This window comes from Aphanomyces astaci (genome assembly GCF_000520075.1).
Source record: "Aphanomyces astaci strain APO3 unplaced genomic scaffold supercont1.2, whole genome shotgun sequence".
In the NCBI taxonomy this organism is placed as follows: domain Eukaryota; phylum Oomycota; class Saprolegniomycetes; order Saprolegniales; family Verrucalvaceae; genus Aphanomyces; species Aphanomyces astaci.
Window position 1 is genome coordinate 1,001,669 of NW_009798265.1, and position 23,297 is coordinate 1,024,965.

At 54.3% G+C, this 23,297-nt stretch overlaps 10 protein-coding genes across 18 annotated transcripts; 4 read left to right on the forward strand and 6 right to left on the reverse strand.

Annotated features, from left to right (window-relative positions):
• The first annotated feature begins 299 nt into the window (after positions 1-299).
• Positions 300-1,106, forward strand: H257_01225 (hypothetical protein). The gene is made up of 2 exons (XM_009824318.1): positions 300-387; positions 435-1,106. The coding sequence occupies exons 1-2, from the start codon at positions 334-336 to the stop codon at positions 1,077-1,079; spliced, it is 699 nt and encodes a 232-aa protein (XP_009822620.1). The 5' UTR covers positions 300-333; the 3' UTR covers positions 1,080-1,106.
• Positions 302-4,120, reverse strand: H257_01226 (hypothetical protein). Its single transcript, XM_009824319.1, has 4 exons — positions 2,988-4,120; positions 2,607-2,932; positions 1,463-2,547; positions 302-1,414 (listed from the first exon to the last, which is right to left on the reverse strand). The coding sequence occupies exons 1-4, from the start codon at positions 4,061-4,063 to the stop codon at positions 1,157-1,159; spliced, it is 2,745 nt and encodes a 914-aa protein (XP_009822621.1). The 5' UTR covers positions 4,064-4,120; the 3' UTR covers positions 302-1,156.
• Positions 4,121-5,184: 1,064 nt separating this feature from the next.
• H257_01227 (hypothetical protein) lies at positions 5,185-6,761 on the forward strand. The gene is made up of 6 exons (XM_009824320.1): positions 5,185-5,545; positions 5,619-5,697; positions 5,767-5,876; positions 5,929-6,016; positions 6,078-6,205; positions 6,252-6,761. The coding sequence occupies exons 1-6, from the start codon at positions 5,243-5,245 to the stop codon at positions 6,609-6,611; spliced, it is 1,068 nt and encodes a 355-aa protein (XP_009822622.1). The 5' UTR covers positions 5,185-5,242; the 3' UTR covers positions 6,612-6,761.
• Positions 6,183-9,338, reverse strand: H257_01228. 2 transcript variants are annotated; one of them, XM_009824321.1, is made up of 16 exons: positions 9,213-9,338; positions 8,988-9,152; positions 8,889-8,925; positions 8,648-8,836; positions 8,537-8,598; positions 8,400-8,466; positions 8,154-8,351; positions 8,002-8,103; positions 7,866-7,914; positions 7,727-7,793; positions 7,618-7,666; positions 7,394-7,573; positions 7,243-7,346; positions 7,114-7,186; positions 6,988-7,041; positions 6,183-6,940 (listed from the first exon to the last, which is right to left on the reverse strand). In XM_009824321.1, the coding sequence occupies exons 1-16, from the start codon at positions 9,243-9,245 to the stop codon at positions 6,690-6,692; spliced, it is 1,680 nt and encodes a 559-aa protein (XP_009822623.1). In that variant the 5' UTR covers positions 9,246-9,338; the 3' UTR covers positions 6,183-6,689. The 2 variants fall into 2 exon arrangements, with proteins under 2 accessions (XP_009822623.1, XP_009822624.1); XM_009824322.1 differs by having other exon boundaries at positions 8,648-8,925.
• A 515-nt stretch (positions 9,339-9,853) lies between these two features.
• On the forward strand, positions 9,854-12,759 carry H257_01229 (hypothetical protein). Its single transcript, XM_009824323.1, has 4 exons — positions 9,854-9,925; positions 10,005-11,325; positions 11,382-12,096; positions 12,148-12,759. Exons 1-4 carry the CDS (start codon positions 9,903-9,905, stop codon positions 12,198-12,200), a joined length of 2,112 nt encoding a protein of 703 aa, XP_009822625.1. The 5' UTR covers positions 9,854-9,902; the 3' UTR covers positions 12,201-12,759.
• Positions 12,302-15,036, reverse strand: H257_01230 (hypothetical protein; the record flags this gene model as incomplete). The annotated part of the gene is made up of 13 exons (XM_009824324.1): positions 14,862-15,036; positions 14,621-14,794; positions 14,513-14,576; positions 14,422-14,465; positions 14,082-14,345; positions 14,001-14,037; positions 13,809-13,951; positions 13,606-13,755; positions 13,491-13,553; positions 13,311-13,439; positions 13,169-13,257; positions 12,779-13,100; positions 12,302-12,718 (listed from the first exon to the last, which is right to left on the reverse strand). Exons 1-13 carry the CDS (start codon positions 14,982-14,984, stop codon positions 12,302-12,304), a joined length of 2,019 nt encoding a protein of 672 aa, XP_009822626.1. The 5' UTR covers positions 14,985-15,036.
• A 108-nt stretch (positions 15,037-15,144) lies between these two features.
• On the forward strand, positions 15,145-18,560 carry H257_01231 (hypothetical protein). 5 transcript variants are annotated; one of them, XM_009824325.1, is made up of 9 exons: positions 15,145-15,247; positions 15,298-15,325; positions 15,373-15,502; positions 15,550-15,626; positions 15,694-16,093; positions 16,164-16,289; positions 16,360-16,536; positions 16,600-16,750; positions 16,803-18,560. In XM_009824325.1, exons 1-9 carry the CDS (start codon positions 15,157-15,159, stop codon positions 17,006-17,008), a joined length of 1,386 nt encoding a protein of 461 aa, XP_009822627.1. In that variant the 5' UTR covers positions 15,145-15,156; the 3' UTR covers positions 17,009-18,560. The 5 variants fall into 5 exon arrangements, with proteins under 5 accessions (XP_009822627.1, XP_009822628.1, XP_009822631.1 ...); XM_009824326.1 differs by having other exon boundaries at positions 15,145-15,325; XM_009824329.1 differs by having other exon boundaries at positions 16,600-18,560.
• On the reverse strand, positions 16,998-18,565 carry H257_01232 (eukaryotic translation initiation factor 2 subunit 3). The gene has a single exon (XM_009824330.1). The coding sequence runs from the start codon at positions 18,493-18,495 to the stop codon at positions 17,077-17,079; it is 1,419 nt and encodes a 472-aa protein (XP_009822632.1). The 5' UTR covers positions 18,496-18,565; the 3' UTR covers positions 16,998-17,076.
• Positions 18,566-18,967: 402 nt separating this feature from the next.
• Positions 18,968-20,898, reverse strand: H257_01233 (hypothetical protein). Its single transcript, XM_009824331.1, has 13 exons — positions 20,774-20,898; positions 20,657-20,724; positions 20,526-20,602; positions 20,404-20,458; positions 20,306-20,351; positions 20,226-20,257; positions 20,132-20,178; positions 20,036-20,081; positions 19,895-19,975; positions 19,757-19,840; positions 19,574-19,714; positions 19,221-19,523; positions 18,968-19,159 (listed from the first exon to the last, which is right to left on the reverse strand). The coding sequence occupies exons 1-13, from the start codon at positions 20,853-20,855 to the stop codon at positions 19,088-19,090; spliced, it is 1,134 nt and encodes a 377-aa protein (XP_009822633.1). The 5' UTR covers positions 20,856-20,898; the 3' UTR covers positions 18,968-19,087.
• Positions 20,899-20,967: 69 nt separating this feature from the next.
• On the reverse strand, positions 20,968-23,130 carry H257_01234 (cysteine-tRNA ligase). Of its 4 annotated transcripts, XM_009824333.1 has the most exons (5): positions 22,287-23,130; positions 21,957-22,238; positions 21,465-21,891; positions 21,182-21,404; positions 20,968-21,117 (listed from the first exon to the last, which is right to left on the reverse strand). In XM_009824333.1, the coding sequence occupies exons 1-5, from the start codon at positions 23,119-23,121 to the stop codon at positions 21,001-21,003; spliced, it is 1,884 nt and encodes a 627-aa protein (XP_009822635.1). In that variant the 5' UTR covers positions 23,122-23,130; the 3' UTR covers positions 20,968-21,000. The 4 variants fall into 4 exon arrangements, with proteins under 4 accessions (XP_009822635.1, XP_009822634.1, XP_009822636.1 ...); XM_009824332.1 differs by having other exon boundaries at positions 21,957-23,130; XM_009824334.1 differs by lacking the exon at positions 20,968-21,117 and having other exon boundaries at positions 21,136-21,404.
• Positions 23,131-23,297: the final 167 nt, after the last annotated feature.

Here is a 23,297-nt window from a genome sequence, read left to right on the forward strand (position 1 = left end):
GAAAAAGGCAAACCTTGAATTATTTGAAATTAGTATACTAGTACGTATTGTGGATTCGATACGAATTTCCAGAATCGAACCTCGCTGGAGAATCGAATCAAGAATCGACGCGATTGGCTAATCCATTTTTGAGTGGATTTGATTGGCGCTTGCAGAAAAGGACAAATATATTCAACCAATCAGAACTCCGGCGTGATTCAACATTGATGAGACAAACCAGGCGAATTTTGGAAATTTAAAGCATTTTCATAAACAAACAAATCCAAAACACGAGGCTGGAGTGATGGTCAGTATTACCACAAAGTGGTTCAGAACACTCAACGGCTGCCCAGCATGAGCAGCGCACTGCCCGTGGGATGGATGGCGTACAAGACGGCAGACGGCAAGGTAGACCTCCCTGATGCGCGCATTCCACTGTCACTGTTGTCCTTTAGGAGTACTACTACCACGCACAATCCAAAGTCACCCAGTGGAACCGACCTAAAGCAACCACCTCCTCAACCAGATCGTCCACAGCAAAGACGGCATCGTCCGAGCCGGTGTCTACTCCACCCGCATCTGGAGGAGGTGGTGGTGATCGAGGTGGGCTCTTGGCGCAGATTGCCCAAGGCAAAAAGTTGAAAAAGACCATCACACGGGAAAGCTCCCCGCTGGACGCTGTCAAGCCCTCCACGTCGACTTCGTCCAGTGACCCAAGTAGCAGCAGCAGTGGAGGTGGCAATCCCCTGTTTGCAGCCATCGCGCAAGGGGCCGCAGGACTAAAGAAGTCGACTCATCGGACGCCGTCGATGCGGGCCAGCGAACAGCCCAGTCCCACCGACGCTTCTTCTTCCAGTGGGGGATTTGCTGACATCATGCGAAAGAATCGGGAGGCGGCAGCGAAGCGCGCTGGAAACACCGAGACTTCCATCACAACCACGAGCAGCAACGCCGGCGGATCGACCAGTCCCGTGCTGCAGCCGTCTTCGTTCCGACAATCCCTCCCTGTTGCCGCCACGTCATCGGGCGAATTCGCCGACCAGTTGAATCGTATCGAAGCCAAATTAGACAAACTCCTGGCCCATTTAAACGTCAACTAACTACAGAACCCCATACAGTGCTCCGAATTTGAGTTTCGTTCATCTTGTGTACCCCATATCTATCTATCGCTGCTCGTCTACAAACTGGTTTGGCATGCATAATGCAGCAACGTTCCGTTGGGGTGGCACAGCACAGGTCCTCGCTCCACTGGCCGCGCGCACACGTCGCAGGTCGAGTGGACGTCGACGTCGACGCTGGCCTGCTTGGCCACGTTGAGCGCACTGCGGACGTGCAAGTTTTCAATCTTGAGCAGTTGCTTTTGGACTTGAACGTGGCGCTTCTGCTCCACTTTCAGCTCGAGCACGCGCTCCAAGTAGGCCGCCACCGCCGACGCCTACACACACCCATCGTCACATTTATGCCATCCATAATAACCCCCTACCTCGACGGATGGCGGCAGCAGCGCCAGCGCCGTCGCGACATCAATGCACTGCGCATGACGAAGCATGAATGCGGCGACGAAATGCATGCCGATGCCACCGGTCAAGCTGCGGAGCGGCGGCGGTCGCCCTGCCACCACTGGCGGACGCAAGTACGTCTGAAGGAACAACGTGTAAATCGACGCGTCCGTGATGCGATGGGCAAAGCATTCGTTGCAGTACGTTTCCGCGAGCGCGGCGTCGCGGATGTCATGCAGGTACAGCTGGAGCACTTCTTCGTGGCGCCCCATGTTGGCCAAGAGCACCGCGCGCTCCTCGAGCATGTCCACGGGCACGCGGCTGAGCAGCCGCTCCGGGTGGTACATGGCCAACGGCGACTGCAGAAACGTTAGCAGGTGCCGACGCAGAGGACCGAGCTCCGGGTCGCGCTGCAGATGCACGCGGACGTGAAACGTAGAGTCTTTCTTGTTTTGGTGCGGCTTTCGGAGGGAAGTGGCGGCGGCGTCGATGGCGTCCAGGAGGAGGTACACGAGCTCGTCGTGCAGCGTCAATGGAAGCTCCACGTCGTTGGTGTAGATGAGTTGGCTCAGGTACGCAATGGCCAGGTACCGACCGTCCGAGAGCGGCAAGTCCGACGAAGGGCGGGTCGAAGGGGCGGTGGCATCAATGGACTTTAAATGGCGGAGGACCAACGATGGGTCCAAATCAGGTACTTGGTGGTGATGGTGGCGGTGAGTAAAGACCGCGAGGCCGACGTCCGGGCGTGTCGTGAGTAGCCGGCGCGAGTACTCAAACACCAACGGTCCGTCCGACAGTTGCGTCAGGTACTCGGCCAGCGGCTGCTCGTACGCCACTGCGTCCGCCGTGTACAGCTCGTCGAGGACGTCCAGCGCCTTGCGGTGCAGCGCATGGAGTTTGTACAGCGCCAAGAGCGCGGGCCACTGGCTGTGCACGCGAAGGAAGAGCTCCGACTCGCCCAGATCGGCCGCATTGGGCGACGCGCAGAACGACGTGAGGTCGGCGTCGGCGTTGTTGAGGGCGTACGCTTTGAGGAGGACCGTGTCACATAACTCGAGACTGTCTCTTTCTGTCGTTCAGTCATGATGAATAGATCGATTGAGAACGAGGACGGGATGAGCGGGGTACCTGTCAAGGAGGCGCTGCGAATGGCCGTGAGATAGGCCGGTAGTGCCGCCAGTGCCGACGCGAGAGCTTCGCCTGTTAGAACCGACACGTGGGGGTACACTGGGGGGGTTACGGCGGCAACACTGCGAGGCAGCAGTTCTTCCGGGAACAGAGTCAAGACATGACGGAGGGGGGTTGCGCCAAGGACAAACTGGCGAAACGCCAAGTCGAAGTGTTGCTGTTGGAACAGGTGCAGCGCGTAGTTTAGGTGCAGCTGGTGGAGGTCTGCAGGTGGGAGGTGGCCTTCGTCGGGGCACAGGGTGCAGAGCCCCACAGCGTCGGCGTACCTATTTATTGCACAACATCGTACCCAAGACAACTGCAAGACACGATCAGTCGTACCGCAGGGTATGCATGGCGTATTTCAACTGATCGGCGATGGGCTTCATGCGCAGAAGCGTGAGGTGAAATGGCGGCGCGAGCAAGAGCAGCACCGGGCGGTGGTGGTCGGCTGTCGCGAGCGTCGTGACGACGCTGAACTGACTGACGGACTTGATGGGGATGGACTGGGCGACGTGGAAGGACGCGGCATTGAACACGTCCACGCGGTCCACGAAGGGCACGAGCACGAACGGGTGGTGCGCCACGGGGGCGGCCTTGGGGACCGACGACGGCGGCCACGCCAGCCGACCCACTTCCCCCATCAAGCGACGACCGGAATCCCAAGCAAAGATGATGCCGTGGTCCTTGGTCGTGACGAGGAGGTTGTCCAAACTCTTGTGGGTGCCAGTCGCGCGGGAGACGAAGAGCGATGCATCGGCGCTGGGGAGACTCGCGCTGAGCGGCACACCGGTGTCGAGGTCCAGCAGCACCAAACCTTTCTTCTTGAACTGCACGACGGCGATGCTGCCCCCAAGACAGAGCACCGACGTTGCGACATTCGACTTGTCCGTTGTGAGGTCGTGCGACGAGCGGAGCTGCAGCTTGCCCTGTACGCTCCAATCGTACACCATGAGGTTCTGCTTGACCAAGCAGCACAACACGCGACTGAGTTCGTGTGCGTGGAGCTGGGTGACTCCTTTGGTTTCATCCAAGAAAGTGGTGGTGGCGGTCAGGGAATCCTTGTCGAGGGGAAGTGGCAACGTGGCGAGTTTGCCGTCAATGATTGTTGCACACACGCCCCACGAGTCGAGGATTTGCGTGCCGCTGTCATGATAGACTTTCTTCAACTGTTGGTGGAACCGCACAGCCTTGTCGGCGTGGACTGTGAAGGCATGAAGACTCGACGAGGAGTCTCCAACGTACAGCGTCGGCGTCGCTGCATTGAGCGCAATACTCGATAGCACGCGCTCTGCCTTCTTGATCCCTCGGTACGACTTGTCGCCGTCGACGTCCACGACATCGTACGCAGCTGCGTCGGTCATCACACAAGATCCGTCGGCGAAGATGGTTGACGACTTCGAACTTCGATAATCCATGAACTTCGATCAGGACTTCGTTCGTCCCATGCGAAGTTCGAAGGCAAAGTTACCCGAACGTTCAGTTCACTCTTTCACACGAGGTGAGGAACGAGGAGAAGCGACAGGGCACGCGGCGTGCGCGGTGCGCTCCTCCAGCAGGAGCGTACGGGGGTCAAACGTGGGAGGTTGCAGACACCTGAGCCGCTGAGGGGGGGGCGAAAACGCGGCCAGCTGACTTCGCCGTGGGCTCAGGTTGGAAGTGACTTATACCGGTACTCGCACTACAGTAAGGGTAGTATATGAGACATCACCAACGAACATCCTTGAAGTATTCCTCACAGTAGGGGTATAACCCCTGCTAAAGACCCACAAAAACCCTGCCGTAGGGGAATTGCTTAGATAAGACAACGGCACATGCAATCCATCATCCATAATACATACACAAAACAAATGAACTTGTAAGCTGGGACTGCGTCATACCCCCGGTGGGTACGTTCTTCGAGGTATACTGTTATTCCCAGGGTTAATTGCATCTCCAGTGGTTAGCGATAGCTAACCACGTAACCCCTAGCTGACATGGGGGGTGGTGTTGTTTTCACAATGGTAGTCCATATGACTGTACTTATTTGTGCAAATTTTGTACGCTTTGATTGGCTGTTTGAGTTATCTCATAGTCAACAGGTGGGTTATACCCCTGTTATGGGGAATTAGTCCACTCTAGTCATCTGGTCATCCATCATTCACCAAGTGTTTTGCATTTTCACCTGTGATGGTGGGAATTCCTACAGTAGCGTAAACGGTATAATGGGGGCAAATTCCTCTTGCTTTGGCAATGCAATCGGAAAGGTTGCAGGTGCAGTCGATGCTTCAGCGCCGAGGGGGTGTGGTTCATCTTGACATGGAATGAAAACATCGAGGAAGGACTCCGAATTACGCGTGCTAGTTATTCCTTGTTGGAGCGATCGCACATGGGGAAATTTCCCAGTTTATCGGCTACAACTTCCCACTTTGCGAATGAAAGGAACAGTTGTCGCTTTGCCCAGCTGTCTCATGCGGAATTTCACTTGATGTTTGTATCGTAAACTTCGATGCGATTACCTTCGGCCGATTTCGGAGGCTCATACTACAGTAGGAAACTACCTATTTCAGGTCCCCAGTGACAAAGGAGGAGGCGCCAGCTACGGCCGCAGATACATCATGGCAGAAAGCCCTCCAGCGAAGCTCGCATTGTCCGTGGCGCCGCCGACAGCAGTGTCTGAGAGTATTCAGATCAAGAAAGAGCCACAAGGGCCGACAAGTGCCCGCAAGGAAAGCATCGGCTGGATGTCGGACGACCTCATGGGCATGATCACACACACACCGCCTGCCTTCTCGCCGGGAAGTTTGACATTGCCTTCGACAAAGAGAAATCGAAGCGGAAGTATATCAGGTCGACTGCTGAGCGCATCCGACTTGGAGGAAAAGGGGTTCATCGATCGATACCAAAAGGGCGTTCTCAAGGTAACGTTACGAGCACCAAGTACTAGCTTCTCCTCACGCGTTCTCACAATGTGGTTGCGTATGTCGGGCGTAGGACTTGATCATCAGCGGCGACGAGAAGTTACAGAAAGCGCTGGAGACATTTGAACAAGGTGACCCGACCGCACTGGAAGGTACGCCACTTTGCCTTCGATCCTCTCTCAATCATCCACACCTCTGTGAGCTCATGGCCAATATGGTAGCACTCTTGGACAGCGGCGCGTTGAATCGCAAGTCGTCCGTGGACTTGCTAGACGATTTGGACCTGGGGTTTCTCAACGTAGGCTCTTTAGGAGACACCCCCAAGGAAGATGTACGCCATATATATATCTATTGTGTCGCCGACTTATACAACATGGCTATAGTACACGTCTCGACAGACGCTCGATGAGTGGGACGAGATCGGTTTTGATTCTGCCTTTGCCGATATTTCCAGCCGGGATCTCATGGAAGGTACGTCCGTCCGCGTGCCACGCCATGCATTGAAATCTTGATCTCAATGTTGCTGCATTAGGGGAATACTTGGGCTCGTCGCTTGGGAATTCGTTGCCCAACTCGCTGCCGTCCATGGGATTGGGGGGGATGACCCCCCCGAGCTCGTTCAGCTTTGCCGAACACGATTTCCTCGACCAGTCGTCCAAGGTACGCCCCTACCATTCGGGGCTCGTTTTGACCAAACTATGGCTAGTTGGGGGCGGATGGCGTCAAGATCAAGCACGAGCCGTCGGACGGACTCACGTCCCGCCCCATCGGCATCCCCGGCGCCGCGAGACTCAACGCGTCGGCCTTCCTCAGCGGCACGCTCAACACGACGGCGGGGGGGCTGTCGGACGCGGACAAGAAGGCGGCATTTGTCGGCGCGTACTCGCCCGACTCGCGCCGGAAGCGGGTGGAGAAGTTTCTGGACAAGCGACAGAAACGGGTGTGGCGGAAAGAAGTCAAGTACGACGTGCGCAAGAACTTTGCCGATTCAAGATTACGCGTCAAGGGCCGGTTTGTGAAGAAGGAAGACGAGCAATTGCTGCGGGAGTTGCTCAGTTTTACGTAGACAACCACGGCACACACATACAACGTACATATATATATATAGTAGGGGACGAATATATATACATATATATGCTAGCGTTTACTCGTCTTTCCCTGGAAAACTACGATCGCCCGCCATCGCTTGGCATTTCCCAGTGTCATGGCAATCGCAGTCTCTCGACAAGCAGTTGTCCAACGTCCATCGCAACGTCAGGCAGTGGCCGCCGTGACATCGCGCGGCGCACACGACGCACACCGTCCCCATCTGACACGAGCCACATGCATACAGGACCCGCAGGCTGTTGGAGCTCAGCACGGTGCTAGCCGACGACATGCTGCAGTGGCTTTCACCTAGACAAAACACATGGGGCCAAGCTAACAAGGAATCATGTCAGTACTGGAAAGGGTGTCGATGCCAGACACTTGGCGATGTTCCTTTGCGCTCGTCGTGGCTACATCAAAGGTGTATCTGTAAGTATGCATACACAAGTCCTCGGTTCCTTTGTGAAAATGTGACGTGCAACCTCGATCGCCCCATACAAACGTTCGACCTCGCCCTGCGACGCCGCCAACGACGTGGATGTTTGGCAGGTAGACCTGGATCACGGAAGTTAGTTTTGGTGGTTCCAGAGGGGTGGTTGCCACGTACGCACCTTGCGAGGGAAGAGCAAGGCGGAGCTAGTCCAGTCTTTGGGTTGGCCAACGGCTGGCTGGTGGGCGTGGATGCCCTGACCCCATACCCAAACGTTTCCAGACTCTACTCTTGCATTGTCAGAATTTAATCGTTCGGGGGGGGGATCGTACCGGAGAGCGCGAGGGAGTGCCTGGCGCCCCCACTGACGCTCACAATTCGCTCGTGGAGGATCTCATCGACGAGTTTGGGGGTGGCGACGTCCCAGTTGTCGCGGTGGCCGAGTTGGCCATACAAACCCCAGCCCCACGACATGACGACTGTCGTGCCTTTGAGCTTGGCCCCCGCTGGCTCTATTCTTTTCATGTTAGAGGAAACCAACCTGCGATGAAAGTACCAGTGACCACGAGGGTGTGTGAGCCCCCGCATGCCAACTTTCGGACTTTCTAAACAAATCAAAGCCATGAAAGACACAAAAACGCCAGTGAATTAGGAGATGGACTGACTGTGCCACGCAAAGCTTGGACTCGCGTGGGTTTGAGCTTGTCGTCGTCGTTACCGTTGCCAAGAACACTACACATAGCCAACCTTTGGAATCAACCAACTCGTGACAGTGCAAAAATCAAGTAGATGGTGTGAGGTTACCCATGCTTCCCACATCCCCACATAAACACTTGGCGACTTCCCGCAGTATCTACATCATACAGCACGGCCACAGAAAGAGGACCTCCTTGATATGTATCGGTTCGGAGGATACTACGATGGGGCGTGGTTTGTCTACCTGTGAGTGCAGCGGAGAACTCGTCTCCTGCAGCGACAAACGTCACGTGGATGCCCTCCAAAGTGTCGACGTGGGTAGGAACAAGGCAGTCGGACGTGGTGCCTACATTTGTATCACGTGCCTGTTTCGAACGGAAGAGTTTAGGAGTTTACCCAGACCAAGCTGGCCGTGCCCCCCGTTCCCAAACGCAAACACGCCGTGGGATTCCGTCAGCGCCAGCACGTGCTGACGACCCGCGGCCAGCTGGGTCACCTTGTAGTAGTTCAACGCGTCAATGATACGAGGCACAGGCTGCGACTCGGTGGTGCCATGACCCAACACCCCCCTCTCCCCCCGCCCCCACGAATACACTACACCACCCCCGTCTTATACAACCAATCTAGTACGTAGGATGGTACCGTGGTTAAATTCGTTGACTTCTTTTGGCTCGTTGTCCTTTTGGCGTTTCTTCGCAGACTTGATGTGCTATGAAGTAATGAAATGTGTTTGGGTTCCGTTAGACTGTAAATACATGTGGGAGGGAATGAGATTGCACCAGTTCGTTAGGTCGTTGCTTGAACACACTGTCGCTGTCGCTGTCATCGTCGATGGGTTTGTCTAATAGACCATTGTGAGCAATGTTGCACTACTGTAAGCAACGACATACCCACAAGTGCAAACGATGCAAAGTCCGAACACGCGATGGACAAGATGCGAGAATGCCCCAACCCTTTGAAGCTGTCGACCACGGCCGTCGGGGTCGTCGTGAAATTGTCGCACGGGTCAGATCCAGGTTCCAATGGAGTGCTCAAATTGAAGTACGAGTTGTCGCCACACGCAAACAATTGGTGCGATTCTGAGCATCCAGTCATCACCCTCAAGAAAGGACTGGATGGATTTACATATACCCGCAAGCAGCAATGTATGGTACTTTCCTGACGCAACCTGACAAGTCAACCGTTGAACCCAACGTAGAATGAATCTGAATCCGCAAAGTATGTACATACTGCTGTGAATTTCGCTTCTCGTTCAATTTTCCACCTCCGTTTCGATGCATCTTGGACAGTAATGTTCTCCACGATGGGCGGAATAAGGTAGGGCTCGGCGATGGCGTCTGTTGTTCGTGAACACAACGGCCCTCGCTCCCCATCCCCCCAGCAATACATGAGCCACTGCACGTCCACGTCACCATGTCGCAATAATTCAATCCAATCAATCCAATGCGAATCTACCTCGTCACGGGGTCCCACAACGGCAGCGTTCATGTCTCCAATGCGCCATTCATGCTTGCGAAAGATGAGGCAGTCCCGACAGTAGCAGCCAGATTGTCCCGCCGAATGCACCGTCGCATCCGACAACTACGGGAACGCCTTGTGATATGTACTACGTAGGTCAAGTTCAGGTTCATACACCCGTGTACGTTTGAGCTGGTAACTTGGCGTCCTTTAACGTGTAATGCAGTCGGATGCGCGTGCGGACCTGACGCGAAAACTCGTCCATCGGGTTCAAAACTGTTCGACCACGGCTGTTCAAGATACGTATCCGGATAAGTGTTGTTTTTCAAAAAATGAAGGAATTTAAATATTTTGAACTTCCAAAATTCGCGTGGTTTATCTACTACGGAGTAATCAATATTGAATGAACGCTGGAGTTCTGATTGGTTGAATATACTTGTGCTTTCTGCAAGAGCCAATCCAATCCACGAAAAAAAGGATTAGCCAATAGCGTCGATTCGTGATTCGATTCGGCGGAGACTGGAAATTCGTATCGAATCCACAATAACTGGCCACAACGTTTATGGCGGCATTTTATTATATCGACAACAGTGTTTTTGTATACTAGTACTCCAAAATCGAAACAAATGGGGATTGTTGCCAGTTGTTGAAGTCATTATTCGCGCGCACCTCGTCGACGACACCAGTATGAGCGGCAAACTGCGCAATGGGTACGCATCCCGCTGAATGACGACGATGATGCCGTGTATATACTTCGAAGGATGATGCTAAGTCAACATGTGTGTGTAGGAACGATGGAGGCCCGAAAGGGAGCAAAGCACCACCAGTCATGATGGAGTCCGTGGCGACGCAGACAGAGGGCCTGTCCGTGGGCAAGAAGAAGAAGAAGAAGAAAAAGAAGAAGAAGAAGGCGGGAACAGACGTTGACGCCGCGTCTGTGACAGGCTCCATTGGTGGCATCGACGACGACGAGGACTCGGACATCGAGTCCGCGATTCTCGAAGACGACAACGCAGACAACGACGACGCTGCTGATACCAATGCGGTAACGGTCGTGCGAAGTGAGCGTTCCAACAGCGTGGAGGTGGAAATCCAACGCCGATACGACGCATCCTCCCCGGCTGCAATGGAAGGACAGAAAGGCGGTGTGGCGAACGACGTCATGTCCCTTCCACTGTCAGCGCGGCTCGAGAAAGCGGCGAGCCACTCCAACCTAAAGTCAGGCCTCTTGGGGCTAGTGGATTGGAGCCGCTTGGGTTTAAGCCCTGATGTGCTCACGCTGTTCTTTGAAAGCCGCGCGTTAACGCTTCTCTTGGAGAACTTTTTCCGCGTCTGTCCCGTCCACGACTCCCTGTACGACAGCTTGACGTTGCTGCTGTCGAATCTGCTCGTGGGAACCTTTCCCTTCAGTACAGGCACTTCAACGACATCGTCCTCCAAAGACGACGCGGCGCGCATCGTCGTGCAGAGCATTCGGTCGATTGTTGACTCGATCCGTGTGCTCAAGAAACTCAAACATGACGACAAGACGTCATCCGTCGCGACGCAATTGATTCCGCGAGTCGCCAGCGCGTTGCACGACCTGATTGTCGACGCCCACACGCGCCGACTCTCCCTCGACAGTATCGGCAAAGCGTGCGACCTCGCGACGGACATTTCGACCATGGACGACCAGCTCAAAGTCATGCTGGCCAACGAAAACACCATCCGCGGTCAATCTATCCGCGACACGTTCCGGCGACGAGACCTGCGTAGCGAATCCATCGCGGTGAGCGCCAAGAAATTGGGGACGCTCTTGGCGTTGGTGGCACCCGCCGCAGACCAAAGGTTTTCCACACCCAGTCCGGCGTTGGGATCCACCAAGGGCGATGCCAGTGGCGTGATCAGTTTGGCCTTGAATGGCCCAGTGGAAACGGACGCATCATCGACGATGGGACCTCGACTCGCAGAGGTGCACCAACAACGTCAAGGGCAACTCGCGCCGTTGCACGAACGCAAGGAGAAATTTGCCCACGAGTTGTCTGCGTTGAAGCAACGGCACGACGAATTGAGCGTCCTTTTGGCCGACGTGGAGACTCGTATGACTATTCTGACGCAGCTCCAAGCCGAGGTATGTTGATGTTTCTTTGGGTATTTCGAATGGGGCATGTTTCAAGTCCGATGTAGGTCGTGGGTGACATTGCGTCTGTGGAAGGCACCTTCGACGACGAAGTTAGTCAGTTTGGCTCGGACCACAGCATCGCGATTGCCTCGTTGCAAGGATTGGAGAAGCAGCAGGGTATTGTCACCACCTTCCGTGACCTGCGGTCGACCTTGGACACATTGTCGTCCACGTCGTTGCTGCAAAATGTCGCTGCGAGTGTCCAGCAGCATTTGAACGGAGTGCGTCGGTATGCGTCTGCCCAAGCCATTTGTGTGCAGTTCATGAAGAATCGCATCGTGGATGCTGAAATGAAGCGACACAAAGCGCGGGTCGAGCTGGACGCGTACGTTTCGTTGGGCGCGAATGCACTGAGCGATGACTTGGAGGGCCAAATCACTGACTTGTCGGCACGGATCGACGAAGACGAGCAGTGCCTCGCGGCCCTTCAACGGCGTGACACGGACGTCCGGGCGCAGTTTGAAGCTCTAGTGGCAGGCGAGCTTCACCACGCCAAGGAGGCCGCCAACTTGTCGTGGGACCCCCAAGTGGTGAACGACGTCCGCCACATATTCGGCAAGATATTTGCAGTGTACTCGCAAAAGTGTCGAGCATCATCCACGTCGAGTCGGTCCAAGAGTTGGGATACGGTGGAAGAAAGTGTCAAAAGCTTGAACGAGATCCAAACCGACGAATTAGAAGACCAAATTACGAGAGATAACCTCGCGCGATTGGAAAACGGTGCGACAAGTGTTGATGATAGATGGTGGCCACATTGTTTTTGTTTTTTAGGTCAGCGCCCCACGCGGTCCTCCGAGTTGGACACGATGCGATTGAAACACTAGCAACAATCATCTCCTTTACGATAACATGCGACAGACACCCCACCATGAACGAACGCATACAACGAAAGTCTATATTTTGTTTGCGAGGTACTACTAATGGCTTAGTCGTGGGGGTTCAACAGCGTGTGGTACGATGACGTGATCATGTTGATCTCTTCCTCCAATTGAAATGTTGCGTCGGCTTCCTGCTGCAGTCGCTCCTGCAGTTGCTTGTTGCGGTTCTTCAACGCGCGCAAGATGCTGTGGTCTGATCCGTTGGACGATGCATTGCTTTGTCTGGAATTGGTGGTGCTGGTGGTGCGACACTGGAGGGGCGGAGGGTTTGTTCGAGCTGCGATGGGAGTGGTCGAAGCGGTCGATGGTGGTGGTGGTTGATGAGGTGTGGACGATATATGAATCACCGTCTTGGGCTGTTCGCTTTCAGGCTCATAAGGTTTGCCTCCCACGACTGGACGGCGCTCCAATTCTGGCCTGTATGTTTCGTCACTGTATAACGCGCCAGCAGGTGGAGCTGCCCTCTACGTGCTCCAATCAGTACGAGGGAAATGTGACAGACAAGCACACACAAAAGTTCGTACGATCGTGGGGTCAGAACCAGCTCGCGTGGGGTGGTCGACGTATCCTTGGCGACGTGGTAATTGTAGGTGACCATTTGGGTTGTGATAGGTACTGGAGTAGTGGGGGCTCGAGTGAGGCGGTTGAGCGGGCGTGCTCGTAAGCAAAGCGTCTTGATGGGGCAATTGACTTGTCGGTTGATGAATCGAGTGGGTGTGGAAACGAGGAAGAGGAGAAGTGTGATAATGTAGCGAGGATGGGAGTGGGGGTGGAGGCGGTGGTTGAGGGGCTTGTTGCCGACCGTAGGTAGGGGATATGCGTGGAGAAGACTGGTGGCTACAAATGCTAATACGACGTTAGAGATAGTGTAATCGAAAGGATGTAACAAGGTAGCAATAGTCCTTAGCACATACCTGTGATTGTCCGAGCCAATGGCAGCGATTGGTTGCACTCGCTTGGGGCCGTACATCATGTACTCGGACATGGTGTTGTTTTGGACGCGCTGTTTGTACATAGAATGAGTGGACAGACAGCAAGAGGCAACAGCGGACGCACCACAGCCGTGAGTTCGCCTTGCAGTTCCAACGCCCGCTTTTCAGCCTCGTGGGTGGCAGATTGACTTTCGTATAGTGCTGCCTTGAGTGCCTCCATGTCTTGATAATGCGATTGTTTGGCGTCGCGCATCTACACCAAATAAGTTGGATGCCTTCATCGATACATTGTCATCACACGCACCGCCTTGGCCAGAATCTCATGCTGGGCTTCCATGTGTTCCAATTGGCTCTTGAGTCCTTGTGACTAAACCCGTGCAAATGATAAGGCCTCGAGTCTTGTGCATGAATGTACTGACTTCTGACATGCAGTTCGAGTTGAGCTGGAGCCGACGAACGAGCGCGTCGCAGCGTTTCTGCAACGCGTCGTTGACTTGGTGCAAAGTGGAGATTTGATGTTGGAGAGCTTCCTTCACAGTCCTCTCCTCTTTGGCACTTTCCTGGGCCGCCTATTGCCTCAACACAGAATGTCACGATGGCAACATCCTAAACCAACGCGTACATGAAGCTTCTCTAGCTCGTTAGCATGACTCATGGTCACGTCCCGGAGATGTTGGGTCACTTTCGTCAATTGGTCCTTGTCCTGTCGATTCTGCTCTTCGTAGGCCACGGTCGTTTGCTCCATTTCCCGTTGCTTGGTCTTTTCTACATAGTATGATACTGGTATATTGCCATTGTCTTTATGTCCGAGTACCTCGCTGCAGGGAAGCTCGAAGGGATTCGATTTCAACCTGACGAATCATCCATGAACAACCTTCAGCAGTGTGCACTTTACCTCTTTGACGTTGAGCTCTTCGTGTAATTCTGTGATAGTACTCGACAATGTGTCTTGAATGCGACTGGCTTGCTCCCGGTCCCACTGGATCTGATGGTCCACCATCCCTTGGTGCTGCTGCTGCAGTGGATGCGATGGCGGCTGCAGGGATGCGTGGTGGTGGTGCTCGAGCTCTGCACGAAGGCGGTCGTATGCTTGTGTGACGTGGTATAACTCGTCTTGGGTTCGATGCAATTGGTCCCGTACGTCGGCCAACTCGTCCTTCTGCGCACGGAGATATTGCTATTAATGGCCTCAATTGTCCATAGCATTCCTGACAATTGGCTGTCGTTATGCGTACCTGGGCATCAGTGCGCGTTGACGTGATCAGTGGATTCGTTGCATCTGTAGACGATACACGCTGAGTCGCCAAGCTTTGGTTGCTGAAGTACCTTGGATGATGTCGTTGAGCCGTCGAATTTCCTTTTCGGCGTCTTCACGCATCTTGGCTTCTTGCTAGAAGCGCGTTATACTCGTCATCAAAACCAAGTCTTACTTACTTTAACTTTTTCAGAGAGCACGGCAAACTTGCGACAAAGGACCTTAAGCTGCGTCGTTGCCGTCGTCACACAAGTCTTGGAGCTGTTGTGGACTTGGAGGCTTTCTTTCAAGATGGCGTCGTCGGAAGGACTAGCTTTCTTCACTTTGGCATCACGGTTATCCAGTAGAGAAACCTAACGTCGGCCATGTAGCATCAGCTACCAGCTTAGAACCCGACATTCGTAGGGCGAGCCAACGCACCGATCGATCAGACCGCAATGACGACGATGGCTTGTCCGCGCTGTCCTCGTACTCTGTGTGCGCCAAAGAGGACAACTTCCTCGAAGTAGGCCCATTGAGGCTGCTTGGTGAGCGCTCGGCCATGCTTGGATTGTCCGTGGCAATGGCAAGTCGATCACACCAACCGTCGGCGACGTCAGCCGTTTCATGTGTTGCCCAGAATAATAGTATTGGAATTGACGGACCAATCCAAAGCGAGGATTGTCGCACCCAATCACATCGCTTCACCCACTTTACCTTTCTTCAGATTTCGACGATGGCGTTTTTCCCGCAATGGGATGACGATGAGTGCATGGAGGCACTGTACAGCTCTAGCGCAGTGTTCGACGACAAGATGCTTCACACATGTGAGTCATATCCTATCCTGTCTATCTCACCATTCATATGGCCTTCCAAGGGAAGCCCGCCGTGCATTGGACTGTTCGGTGGGTACTGGCATGTACCGTAGCCACTGTACTCACACGTGTTGTAGCGGCCAAACAACCGACAGCTCGAAGGTCTCTACGCTCAAACCGTCCTTATTGATCCATCACGAGTCCCTCGCTCGTCGCTTCGTCCGCAAAGGCGTGGAGCCCGTGCCATTAGTGATCAACCATGTCGTGGTAAGTCGTCCGTCTCTGCATGCCGTGGCGTTTCACCGCACATGCAGTCGAGTATGATTCGGGACAAGGATTTGCTTCACCTCAACGAGTTTCAGGCCATGTGCGAGCACGTGTCGTTCTCGAGGTGTGTGTGTCCCTCAACCTTCGATTGCAATCTCGTCAAGTTCCTAATGCTATTTCCATTCACCCAGGTGGCTATTTCGGACAGCCGTGGTCACTCCCGCACGATGGGGTCTCCATTCTCTGCATTCGTTGTGGAGCAACGACACAAGCAACTCCTCTTCCGTATCCTCGACGCCCATCCCTCCCGGCCCGTATGTGTCGATGGCATCGCTGGCCGCCGTCAGCGACGCGATCGTCCATTTCGTGACGTCTGAACTGGAGCCGTCGGAGCGGACGTTCTGCTTGAGCCAGGCCGACCATGTCGCATGTGGACCTCGTCTCAGCTGCTCGTTCCACGCGCTTTGCCTTCGAGTGGCGTTGTTCGATTCGTCGGCCGTTGCGTCGATTCTTCAACACGTGGCACCGATGGAATATGATTTGATTGCAAAGTACCTCGTCTGGGCCAAGCTCGCCGTGGTGCGAGGCAGCGTAAGACAGTCATGTGCCACGTACCCGCGCTCTTTTTTGCATGGAAATGAGCAGCCCATTGCTGTGGTAGTTTCTAAAGATCGACACCCCAAAGCACGGGCGTGTTGTTGTCGTGGAAGAAGCTGACGAGAGCCTGCTGCTGCTCCAGCACATGATTGCCACATTGGAAACCTCGACGACAAAGCTGCAAGCCAAGGTACATAAGTACGCCGCCCCCATTCATTCATATGCGACGACGTTCATTCCACGTTGCATTGTGTATGTAGATGGACGAGACAAAAGCGAAAGCAATTGCTCAGAAACGAGCTCAGAAAACGTCGGACGCCGTCGTGTACTTGCGCCACTTGAAAGCGCTGGGCGACACGTTGGCCCAGCGACAGACGGGGCTCCTGAATCTCCTCCACACAGAGCACCAACTGCGAGACATGCACGTGCAAGCATTGGTATGTACGACCCTACTACGTTTAGGCGTTTGCTGTGTTTTTCTTCTAAGTACACGAGTACAGGTCGTGGAAGGATACAAAGTGGCCTCTCGTAGCTTGCGCTCGGTGCGCGACTCGTTGGGGCTCACGGCGGATGCCGTCGACGACGCTGTCGCAGATTGGCAAGTCGTGCTGGACGAAGCGACCCAAGTCGACGCGTTGCTGTCGTCGTCATGTATATATTCTTTCAATTCTTTCAAGTTCAATCCCAAGTGTGGGTGTCGTAGCGCTTGGCGTCGAGTTTGACGACGAAGCATTGCTTGCCGAATTCGAAGCCCTACATGAGGAGCCAAAGGCGGCACCACCTGCCAGAGGACAAGAAGAGGCCGAGGTGCCGATGCCATCAAAGAGGGCTGCTGCTACTTCCAACCGAGATGGCCATCGAGACGAAGTCCGTGCCCTCGAAGGCCTCGTAGCCCAGATGACTGTCTAAACTGAACATTCGATTACGGTGTATGTTATGTGTGCGTGCTCTATGGCTACTACTGGTGGTGGCATGGCTCAGGCAATGTGAATCTTGATGCCGCGCCGAATCTCACCCCACCCAATCAGCCGCCAATGCTTATCGATCCGACGACTCAACGCGATCTTCTCGCCTTCTTGTGTGCACACGGGCTGGGTCAGCACGATCTTGGCCAGATCTGCCCTCATCGCCAAAATCTTGGCGCCGCTCGTAGTCGACCCGATGTTGATCATGAGCACTTCGGTCTTGGTTAGCTTCTCCACACGCAAGCCCTTGGACCCTTCCGTCGTTTTGACGCCGAGAAGACGCCGGAGAAGGTAAAAGTTGATCTCGAGCTCTGTGAACACGTCGGGCAAACAGCCCTTGAGCCCCAGCACTTGGCCGACCAAACGATCGGAACGAGTGAGCGTCGGGTCGATGAGTGTGCCGACCCCGATGAGACCACCGGGCACGGCGTACTGCAGGTCGTTCTTCTCGGCCTTCAACGACACGATGCGGCTGAAGATGGGCGTGCAGTTGACCTTGCCGTCGTCGTCCTTGGAGAAGATGCCAGGGCGCACCTCGATCTCATCGCCTAGGCGAAGCACCCCTTGCAAGATGGAGCCGCCGGCGACGCCGCCTTCGAGGGACTCGACGTCCTGGCCGGGCTTGTTGACGTCAAACGACCGGATCACAATCAGCTTGGGCTTGCTCGTGAAGTCACGGAGGGGGATGGGGATGTTGCGCACAATGTGTTCGCACACCAAGTCGATGTTGTACTTGAGTACGGCCGAGATCGGAATGATCGGCGCGTTCGCGGCCACGGTGCCGGCCACAAACTGCTTCACCTGCTCGTACTGGGCCTTGGCGGCGTCTGGTTTGATCAGATCCACCTTGTTCTGGAGGATAATGATGTTTTGCAAGCGCATGATTTCCACTGAGGCCAAATGCTCGGACGTCTGCGGCTGCGGGCACACTTCGTTCCCTGCAATCAACAGCAGCGCAGCATCCATGACAGCGGCACCGTTCAACATCGTCGCCATGAGGATATCGTGGCCGGGACAATCCACAAAACTGACGTGGCGCTGAAGGACCCACGTCACACCCTTGTCGTCCGTGAATCTGTCGGGCTTGGAACTGCCAAACGCAGTGTACATGGGGCCGGCAGGGGCGGCCGTCGCCACGACGCCGTCTTCCGACGACACTGGCTTGGGTGTCTGTGGTTCCGATCGGTAGATCTTGGCATTTGCGTACCCGAGCTTGATCGTGATGTTACGTTCCAATTCGTTCTTGAATCGGACGGTTTGGACGCCCGAAATCGCCTTGACGACCGTGGATTTCCCGTGGGCGACGTGGCCGATGGTACCAACGTTGATGGTCGCTTGACGAGAGATCACTTCCGGCGTCAGAGGCGTCAAGGTCTTGACGTCCAGCGTCGTCAAGTCCTGCACAGCGAGGGCGCCCTGCGTCGTCGTCATGATTGCTGAAGATCAAGTTCTGGCCAAGCCCCACCTCAACCACTGAAATGCCGACTAAGGTCAAAGTGCGATTCGGACTTAGGAAATCGCCTTCCCAGAAATTCATTGTGGTCAACGTATAAAACCTCCAAACACGTTAAACATTAAACCCCATTCAACGACGTCGTAGGATTGTTCTTGTTGTCATCCAACAAACCACAAGAGAAGGCATACAAGAACGAGGAAAATTTGAGTTTTTCGATCTTTCCTGAAGGGACTGTGGCTCGATTGAATGCCACATATGAAGTGCACAAGCAGTGTGAAATAACATCGCACGAATGTAAATTCAACGATCCTACACATGATCCTTCGATCAGCGGCAGCGGGTTACATGATGCTACATGATGCTGCTGCGAGAAGCACCATTACGAACTTCACTCACGTGAGCGCGTGAAAAGTTTCTATGGCTCAAGGGAGATCCTATTCGCTTCAATTTGCACTGTCTCTCAAGGTTATTCATTTACCCTATATACGTTTAACTCAGTGACCACGTTTTTTCCGAAATTTTACGTGGTGGGTTCAATCATATGATGCAAGTTCGTTCATTTGTCAGTTAAAGCAGGGGCGGTTGCTTGAGCGCCTTGGTCGAGAGCTGATGCATGGCCGAGTCCACGAGACCCATCACCTACAGGAACGACACACAGTGATGACGACGGACATGAGAGTGGTTTGATGGATGGACGTACCGTGAACACGCCACCAACGATCGCACATATGCTCGTGAAGAACGGGAACAGTCCATTCTGGGTTTGCTCGATGCGGAACTTGATGGGCGAAAATTCGTACGCGAACGAGACGCGCGGAAGGCCCTTGTGTCCCGTGGGAGTCATCTGCAGAAAGTGTTCCGTGACCGAGTACTGGTTGGACTTGATCTCGTCGCCATTGAGGAACGAGTAGTCGGTCGACACGACCCGGAGAAAGTACTGGTATGCGCCGCGCTGGTCTGACGGAAGCGTCTTATTGCGCGAGTTCAAGGGGTTCTTCATGTTCTATCATCGTCATGGTTTTCAGTGGGTCGTCATGAGTCTTGTGGACGTACGGGGTACTCTTGGCCAAACGTCAGCGTCTTGATGTGGTGCGTGTTGTCGAACGATCGAAACGTCAGGTCCAGCATGTCCGTGTCGAGCAAGTACCCATTTTCAAAGATGCGCGACGGCGCAAAGTAGACTTTCCCCGCCACCTGATGAGGACGTGACACAACGGAAGGTGGAGATCACTCTACCTTGGACACGACCAAGTGCCCAAAGACGCGGCATCCCTCGTTCACCGTGCCGTTCAAGATGCCTTCCAGCTCGTCGTTCATGCACTACACCCCATCATGGTCGTCGTCATCTCCACGTACTTACTCAATGTAGTTTACCTGAGACACGGAGTGCATGCTCGGCATGGCCCAGTTCTTGCGCGCGTATGCTTTCTTGACGTCGTCACAGGTGTTGCAGCACTACAACCAGCAGCAGTCGATGAAATGTCCTCGAATGTGTCAAACATGAAACGGTCGTACATCGCCGGGGCTTCCGGCGGCATAGCAGCTGCCGCAGTAAAAGCCTCTACTAAGCATATGAGAGTGGAGACGAGGGATGGACGAGTGGAGGTGTACGTGTCGGCATGTCCCTTGACGTGTTCTTGCTTGAGGGAGTTCCCCATCTGCGCGAAATGGAAGTTCATATATGACGACGAGCATGGAACAATACCTCGTGCTTGACCATCTCGCCCAGGGAATGACCTAGTTGCACGAGGTCACATAGGAATCCAACACGCAGAGCAGTAGTACCGTTGGGGTCGAGTCGCATTTTGTGGATGTTGTCGATAACGTCCAACTACACAACGCAAGATGACAATAGGATGGAAGTGCTATGGACGGCTTCGTACATGGACGCGGCCTTGCATGTCGCCATGCTCCACGGAGATGATCGAACACGGCATTCTACACGAGATTGGTGGGTGAGCAGTTGGAAGCGCGGACGTGAAGATGCCCCATTTTGTCGACGTACTTTGGGAATTCAATGTCAAAGTTGATGATAATGTTCACATTGCGCTCGCCGTCGACATACATCTTGTCCACAGTGTCCTACGAACGACACTGTGATGAGCAAGTCGATGGCAACAGCAAAGGCCAGCGCACCACTGTCAGGTGGAAGTTGAGTTCGGAGATGACCAGCACCACCATGAGCACAATCGCGATCACGGAGACTATGCAGATGGTCAGACGTCGAAGAGGAAGACAAGACGGGGTACTTACTCATGCCTCCCTGCGTCGTTCGGACCTTGAACTCTTCCATCGTCTTGGGGTACGCATCCAGGCCTTTCAGGGACTTCCACATGATGGCCGATTAAATTCTCACGCTTTTACAGTCGGGCCGCCGCAGCCACGTGGACAAAATGGACATTCTAAGATGCCAGAATGCATATGTTTTAGTCCCGAAAGACGAAAGGTAAGGTGGGAAAACGCATATATTATTTTGTTTCTTATTTGTTGCGCCAGTATTTTTCATACGATTTCGCGTGCTTGTCGAGTTTCTTGGCCAACTTTTTCCTCGCTGTTTTCGTCAGCTCGGTGCCATCTGCGTCGTGCGTGGGCAAGCCCTGAACATACAACGATCAAGTATATGACGTGGCAACACTACGTACAATTCATCCATCGACTTACCTCGTGGTCAAAGGCTGTGAATTTTCCAGCAAACTGCGGCGACAGTTGAAAGAACGAGGCGGGGGGCACTTGCATCTCCGCTTCAAACTCGGCTGCCTTGGCCGCCAGCACCGCCTTCTCCGTCGACGTGTTGTCTTCGACGGCGTCGATCTGTTGCTTCCAGAACGATTTCCCTGGGGAAATATCCTCGATTTGGATCCCCAGGGATGGCAATTGCGCGTCCCTGGGTACATACATATAAAGTAAGCAAATAGCCCTATTCATGGAGAGAAGAGAGTCGCACCGCACGGTGTCGCAGAGCTTTAAAATGTCCTGCGCGACCTTGTCCGACGTGTTGGTCAGCGCCAACGCCCGCACTTGTGCTCGAAACGTTGTAAACACATCCATGACGTCGGCACCTTGAATGGCATTCGATTGTGACGCGGCGTCGTCAGCCACAGGCGCAGCCAATCGCAGCGACGGAAACCGCAAGGCGTCAAGGCCAAATAGCGCCAGCGTGTCCATCACATACGTGGCAACAGCACAGAGCACCTCAACAGACATCGCTGGACGGTCAGTCCACGCTTTGTTGGTCGCTGTGACCAGCTCCAGAAGATGCTGCAGCGCCCCAGGCGTGTCAAAGTCTAGTCGCAAGGCGGAATCCACTTCCAGTTTGCACTGGGCCAGGGCGTCGAGCACTCGAAAGTCGGCCGCATCCACTCGTCGGGCGTCTACAATGCATATTGAATGAACCATTAACCATCTAGAGCCATGATGGGCGATGCACAAGGCGTACGTTCCGAAGCGCCGCCAGCCTCCGTGGCTTTCACATGGGATTGCAACGTGTGGAAGAACGAGTGGAAGCGGTGGTACACGGCGTTGGCATCGCGCATGCGGTCGTGTGAAAAGTGCACATTGACGTTGTACTTGTACTGGAGACAAAAGAGGCGGAACGCGTCGGCCGAGTAATTGGCCAAGAGGGCGTCGATCGTGATGAAGTTCTTGAGAGACTTGGACATTTTGAGCCCCTTGATGTACAAATGGCCAAAGTGCACAAAGTGCTGGCACCACGTGTGATCTACGCCACTGTAAAAACATACACAACTCCCGACCATGAGGTACCTACCGGCTTGGTGGTGATGGTACGCGTCGCACTGCGCGATTTCGTTGTTGTGGTGCGGAAAACGAAGGTCCACGCCGCCAGAATGCACGTCAATGGAGCCCCCGAGCACGTGGTGCGTCATGGCAGAGCACTCGATGTGCCACCCAGGGCGGCCGCGGCCCCACGGCGACTCCCATCCCGGCTCGTCGGGGGTCTTGGACAGCTTCCACAGGGCAAAATCGCGCACGTTCCGCTTCTCACCACCGACAGCGCCGTCTTCGAGCACAATGTCAGTGTACTCCTGGGGCGTGGAAGGGGCCAGTTTGCCGTAGGACGAACCCATGGCGACAGTGTCAAAGTACACGCCGTCCGACGTGGCGTACGCGAACCCGTTCGAGTCCAGGCCTTGGATGTACCCGATGATTTCAGGAATGTGTTCACTCACGCGCGTGATGGAGGACACGCGCAGGACGTTCAAAGCCGCCAAATTGCGAAGGAAGGCAGTCTCGTGGTGCCTGGCAACATTAGCCATGGACGTCTGCTGAGCGGACGCTGCGGCGATGATCTTATCATCCACGTCGGTCATACCCATCACCAAGAAGATGTCTTGGTGGAAGTGTTGTGTCACGATGCGGCGCAAAATGTCTTGGCTCACGTAGCTGCGTGCGTGACCCAGGTGGGCGCTGTCGTACACAGTCGGCCCGCAGACGTACCATTTCAACGGCGACGACGAGGAAGGAAAGGTATCCAGACGGCCGGTGAGAGAGTTCATTGCGACAAGTGGAGGTTTGGATACGCCGGTTGACAGCCGTCGCATTGGACGTCCATGGAACGTGAGCAACTTGGACCACTGCATCATGATGTGGACTGAGAGTTTGTGTCAAGATCATTGATTGGGTCTCAAAATTGCAGTATATCATTGGATATTATATATCCAATGGTGTGGCGTTAAAACGGTTTTCATCGATTCAAATGGATGCTTTTAGCCAATCCCTGTGTTAACGGTTTCAAAAACATCGAACAATACCCTTTGCC

Bases quoted from the DNA above. Each gene is read 5' to 3' on its own strand.
- H257_01225 (XM_009824318.1), top strand. From the start codon at position 334: ATGAGCAGCGCACTGCCCGTGGGATGGATGGCGTACAAGACGGCAGAC. The intron at 388-434 runs GTAGACCTCCCT...GTTGTCCTTTAG, and splicing joins ACAAGACGGCAGACGGCAAG to GAGTACTACTACCACGCACA.
- H257_01226 (XM_009824319.1), bottom strand. From the start codon at position 4,063: ATGGATTATCGAAGTTCGAAGTCGTCAACCATCTTCGCCGACGGATCT. The intron at 2,933-2,987 runs GTACGACTGATC...TGCAATAAATAG, and splicing joins TACGCCATGCATACCCTGCG to GTACGCCGACGCTGTGGGGC. The intron at 1,415-1,462 runs GTAGGGGGTTAT...GGGTGTGTGTAG, and splicing joins TGCTGCCGCCATCCGTCGAG to GCGTCGGCGGTGGCGGCCTA.
- H257_01227 (XM_009824320.1), top strand. From the start codon at position 5,243: ATGGCAGAAAGCCCTCCAGCGAAGCTCGCATTGTCCGTGGCGCCGCCG. The intron at 5,698-5,766 runs GTACGCCACTTT...CCAATATGGTAG, and splicing joins TGACCCGACCGCACTGGAAG to CACTCTTGGACAGCGGCGCG. The intron at 6,206-6,251 runs GTACGCCCCTAC...AACTATGGCTAG, and splicing joins TCCTCGACCAGTCGTCCAAG to TTGGGGGCGGATGGCGTCAA.
- H257_01228 (XM_009824321.1), bottom strand. From the start codon at position 9,245: ATGAACGCTGCCGTTGTGGGACCCCGTGACGAG. The intron at 8,467-8,536 runs GTGCAATCTCAT...ATTACTTCATAG, and splicing joins AGCAACGACCTAACGAACTG to CACATCAAGTCTGCGAAGAA. The intron at 7,574-7,617 runs GTACTTTCATCG...TGAAAAGAATAG, and splicing joins ACACACCCTCGTGGTCACTG to AGCCAGCGGGGGCCAAGCTC.
- H257_01229 (XM_009824323.1), top strand. From the start codon at position 9,903: ATGAGCGGCAAACTGCGCAATGG. The intron at 9,926-10,004 runs GTACGCATCCCG...ATGTGTGTGTAG, and splicing joins AGCGGCAAACTGCGCAATGG to GAACGATGGAGGCCCGAAAG. The intron at 12,097-12,147 runs GTGCGACAAGTG...TTTGTTTTTTAG, and splicing joins CCTCGCGCGATTGGAAAACG to GTCAGCGCCCCACGCGGTCC.
- H257_01231 (XM_009824325.1), top strand. From the start codon at position 15,157: ATGGCGTTTTTCCCGCAATGGGATGACGATGAGTGCATGGAGGCACTG. The intron at 15,503-15,549 runs GTAAGTCGTCCG...CCGCACATGCAG, and splicing joins TAGTGATCAACCATGTCGTG to TCGAGTATGATTCGGGACAA. The intron at 16,751-16,802 runs GTATATATTCTT...TGGGTGTCGTAG, and splicing joins CGCGTTGCTGTCGTCGTCAT to CGCTTGGCGTCGAGTTTGAC.
- H257_01232 (XM_009824330.1), bottom strand. From the start codon at position 18,495: ATGACGACGACGCAGGGCGCCCTCGCTGTGCAGGACTTGACGACGCTG.
- H257_01233 (XM_009824331.1), bottom strand. From the start codon at position 20,855: ATGTGGAAGTCCCTGAAAGGCCTGGATGCGTACCCCAAGACGATGGAA. The intron at 20,258-20,305 runs GTACTACTGCTC...TCGTGCAACTAG, and splicing joins AATGCGACTCGACCCCAACG to GTCATTCCCTGGGCGAGATG. The intron at 19,524-19,573 runs GTACGTCCACAA...TGACGATGATAG, and splicing joins CGTTTGGCCAAGAGTACCCC to AACATGAAGAACCCCTTGAA.
- H257_01234 (XM_009824332.1), bottom strand. From the start codon at position 23,121: ATGATGCAGTGGTCCAAGTTGCTCACGTTCCATGGACGTCCAATGCGA. The intron at 21,892-21,956 runs GTACGCCTTGTG...TATGCATTGTAG, and splicing joins GGCTGGCGGCGCTTCGGAAC to ACGCCCGACGAGTGGATGCG. The intron at 21,405-21,464 runs GTGCGACTCTCT...GTATGTACCCAG, and splicing joins AAGCTCTGCGACACCGTGCG to GGACGCGCAATTGCCATCCC.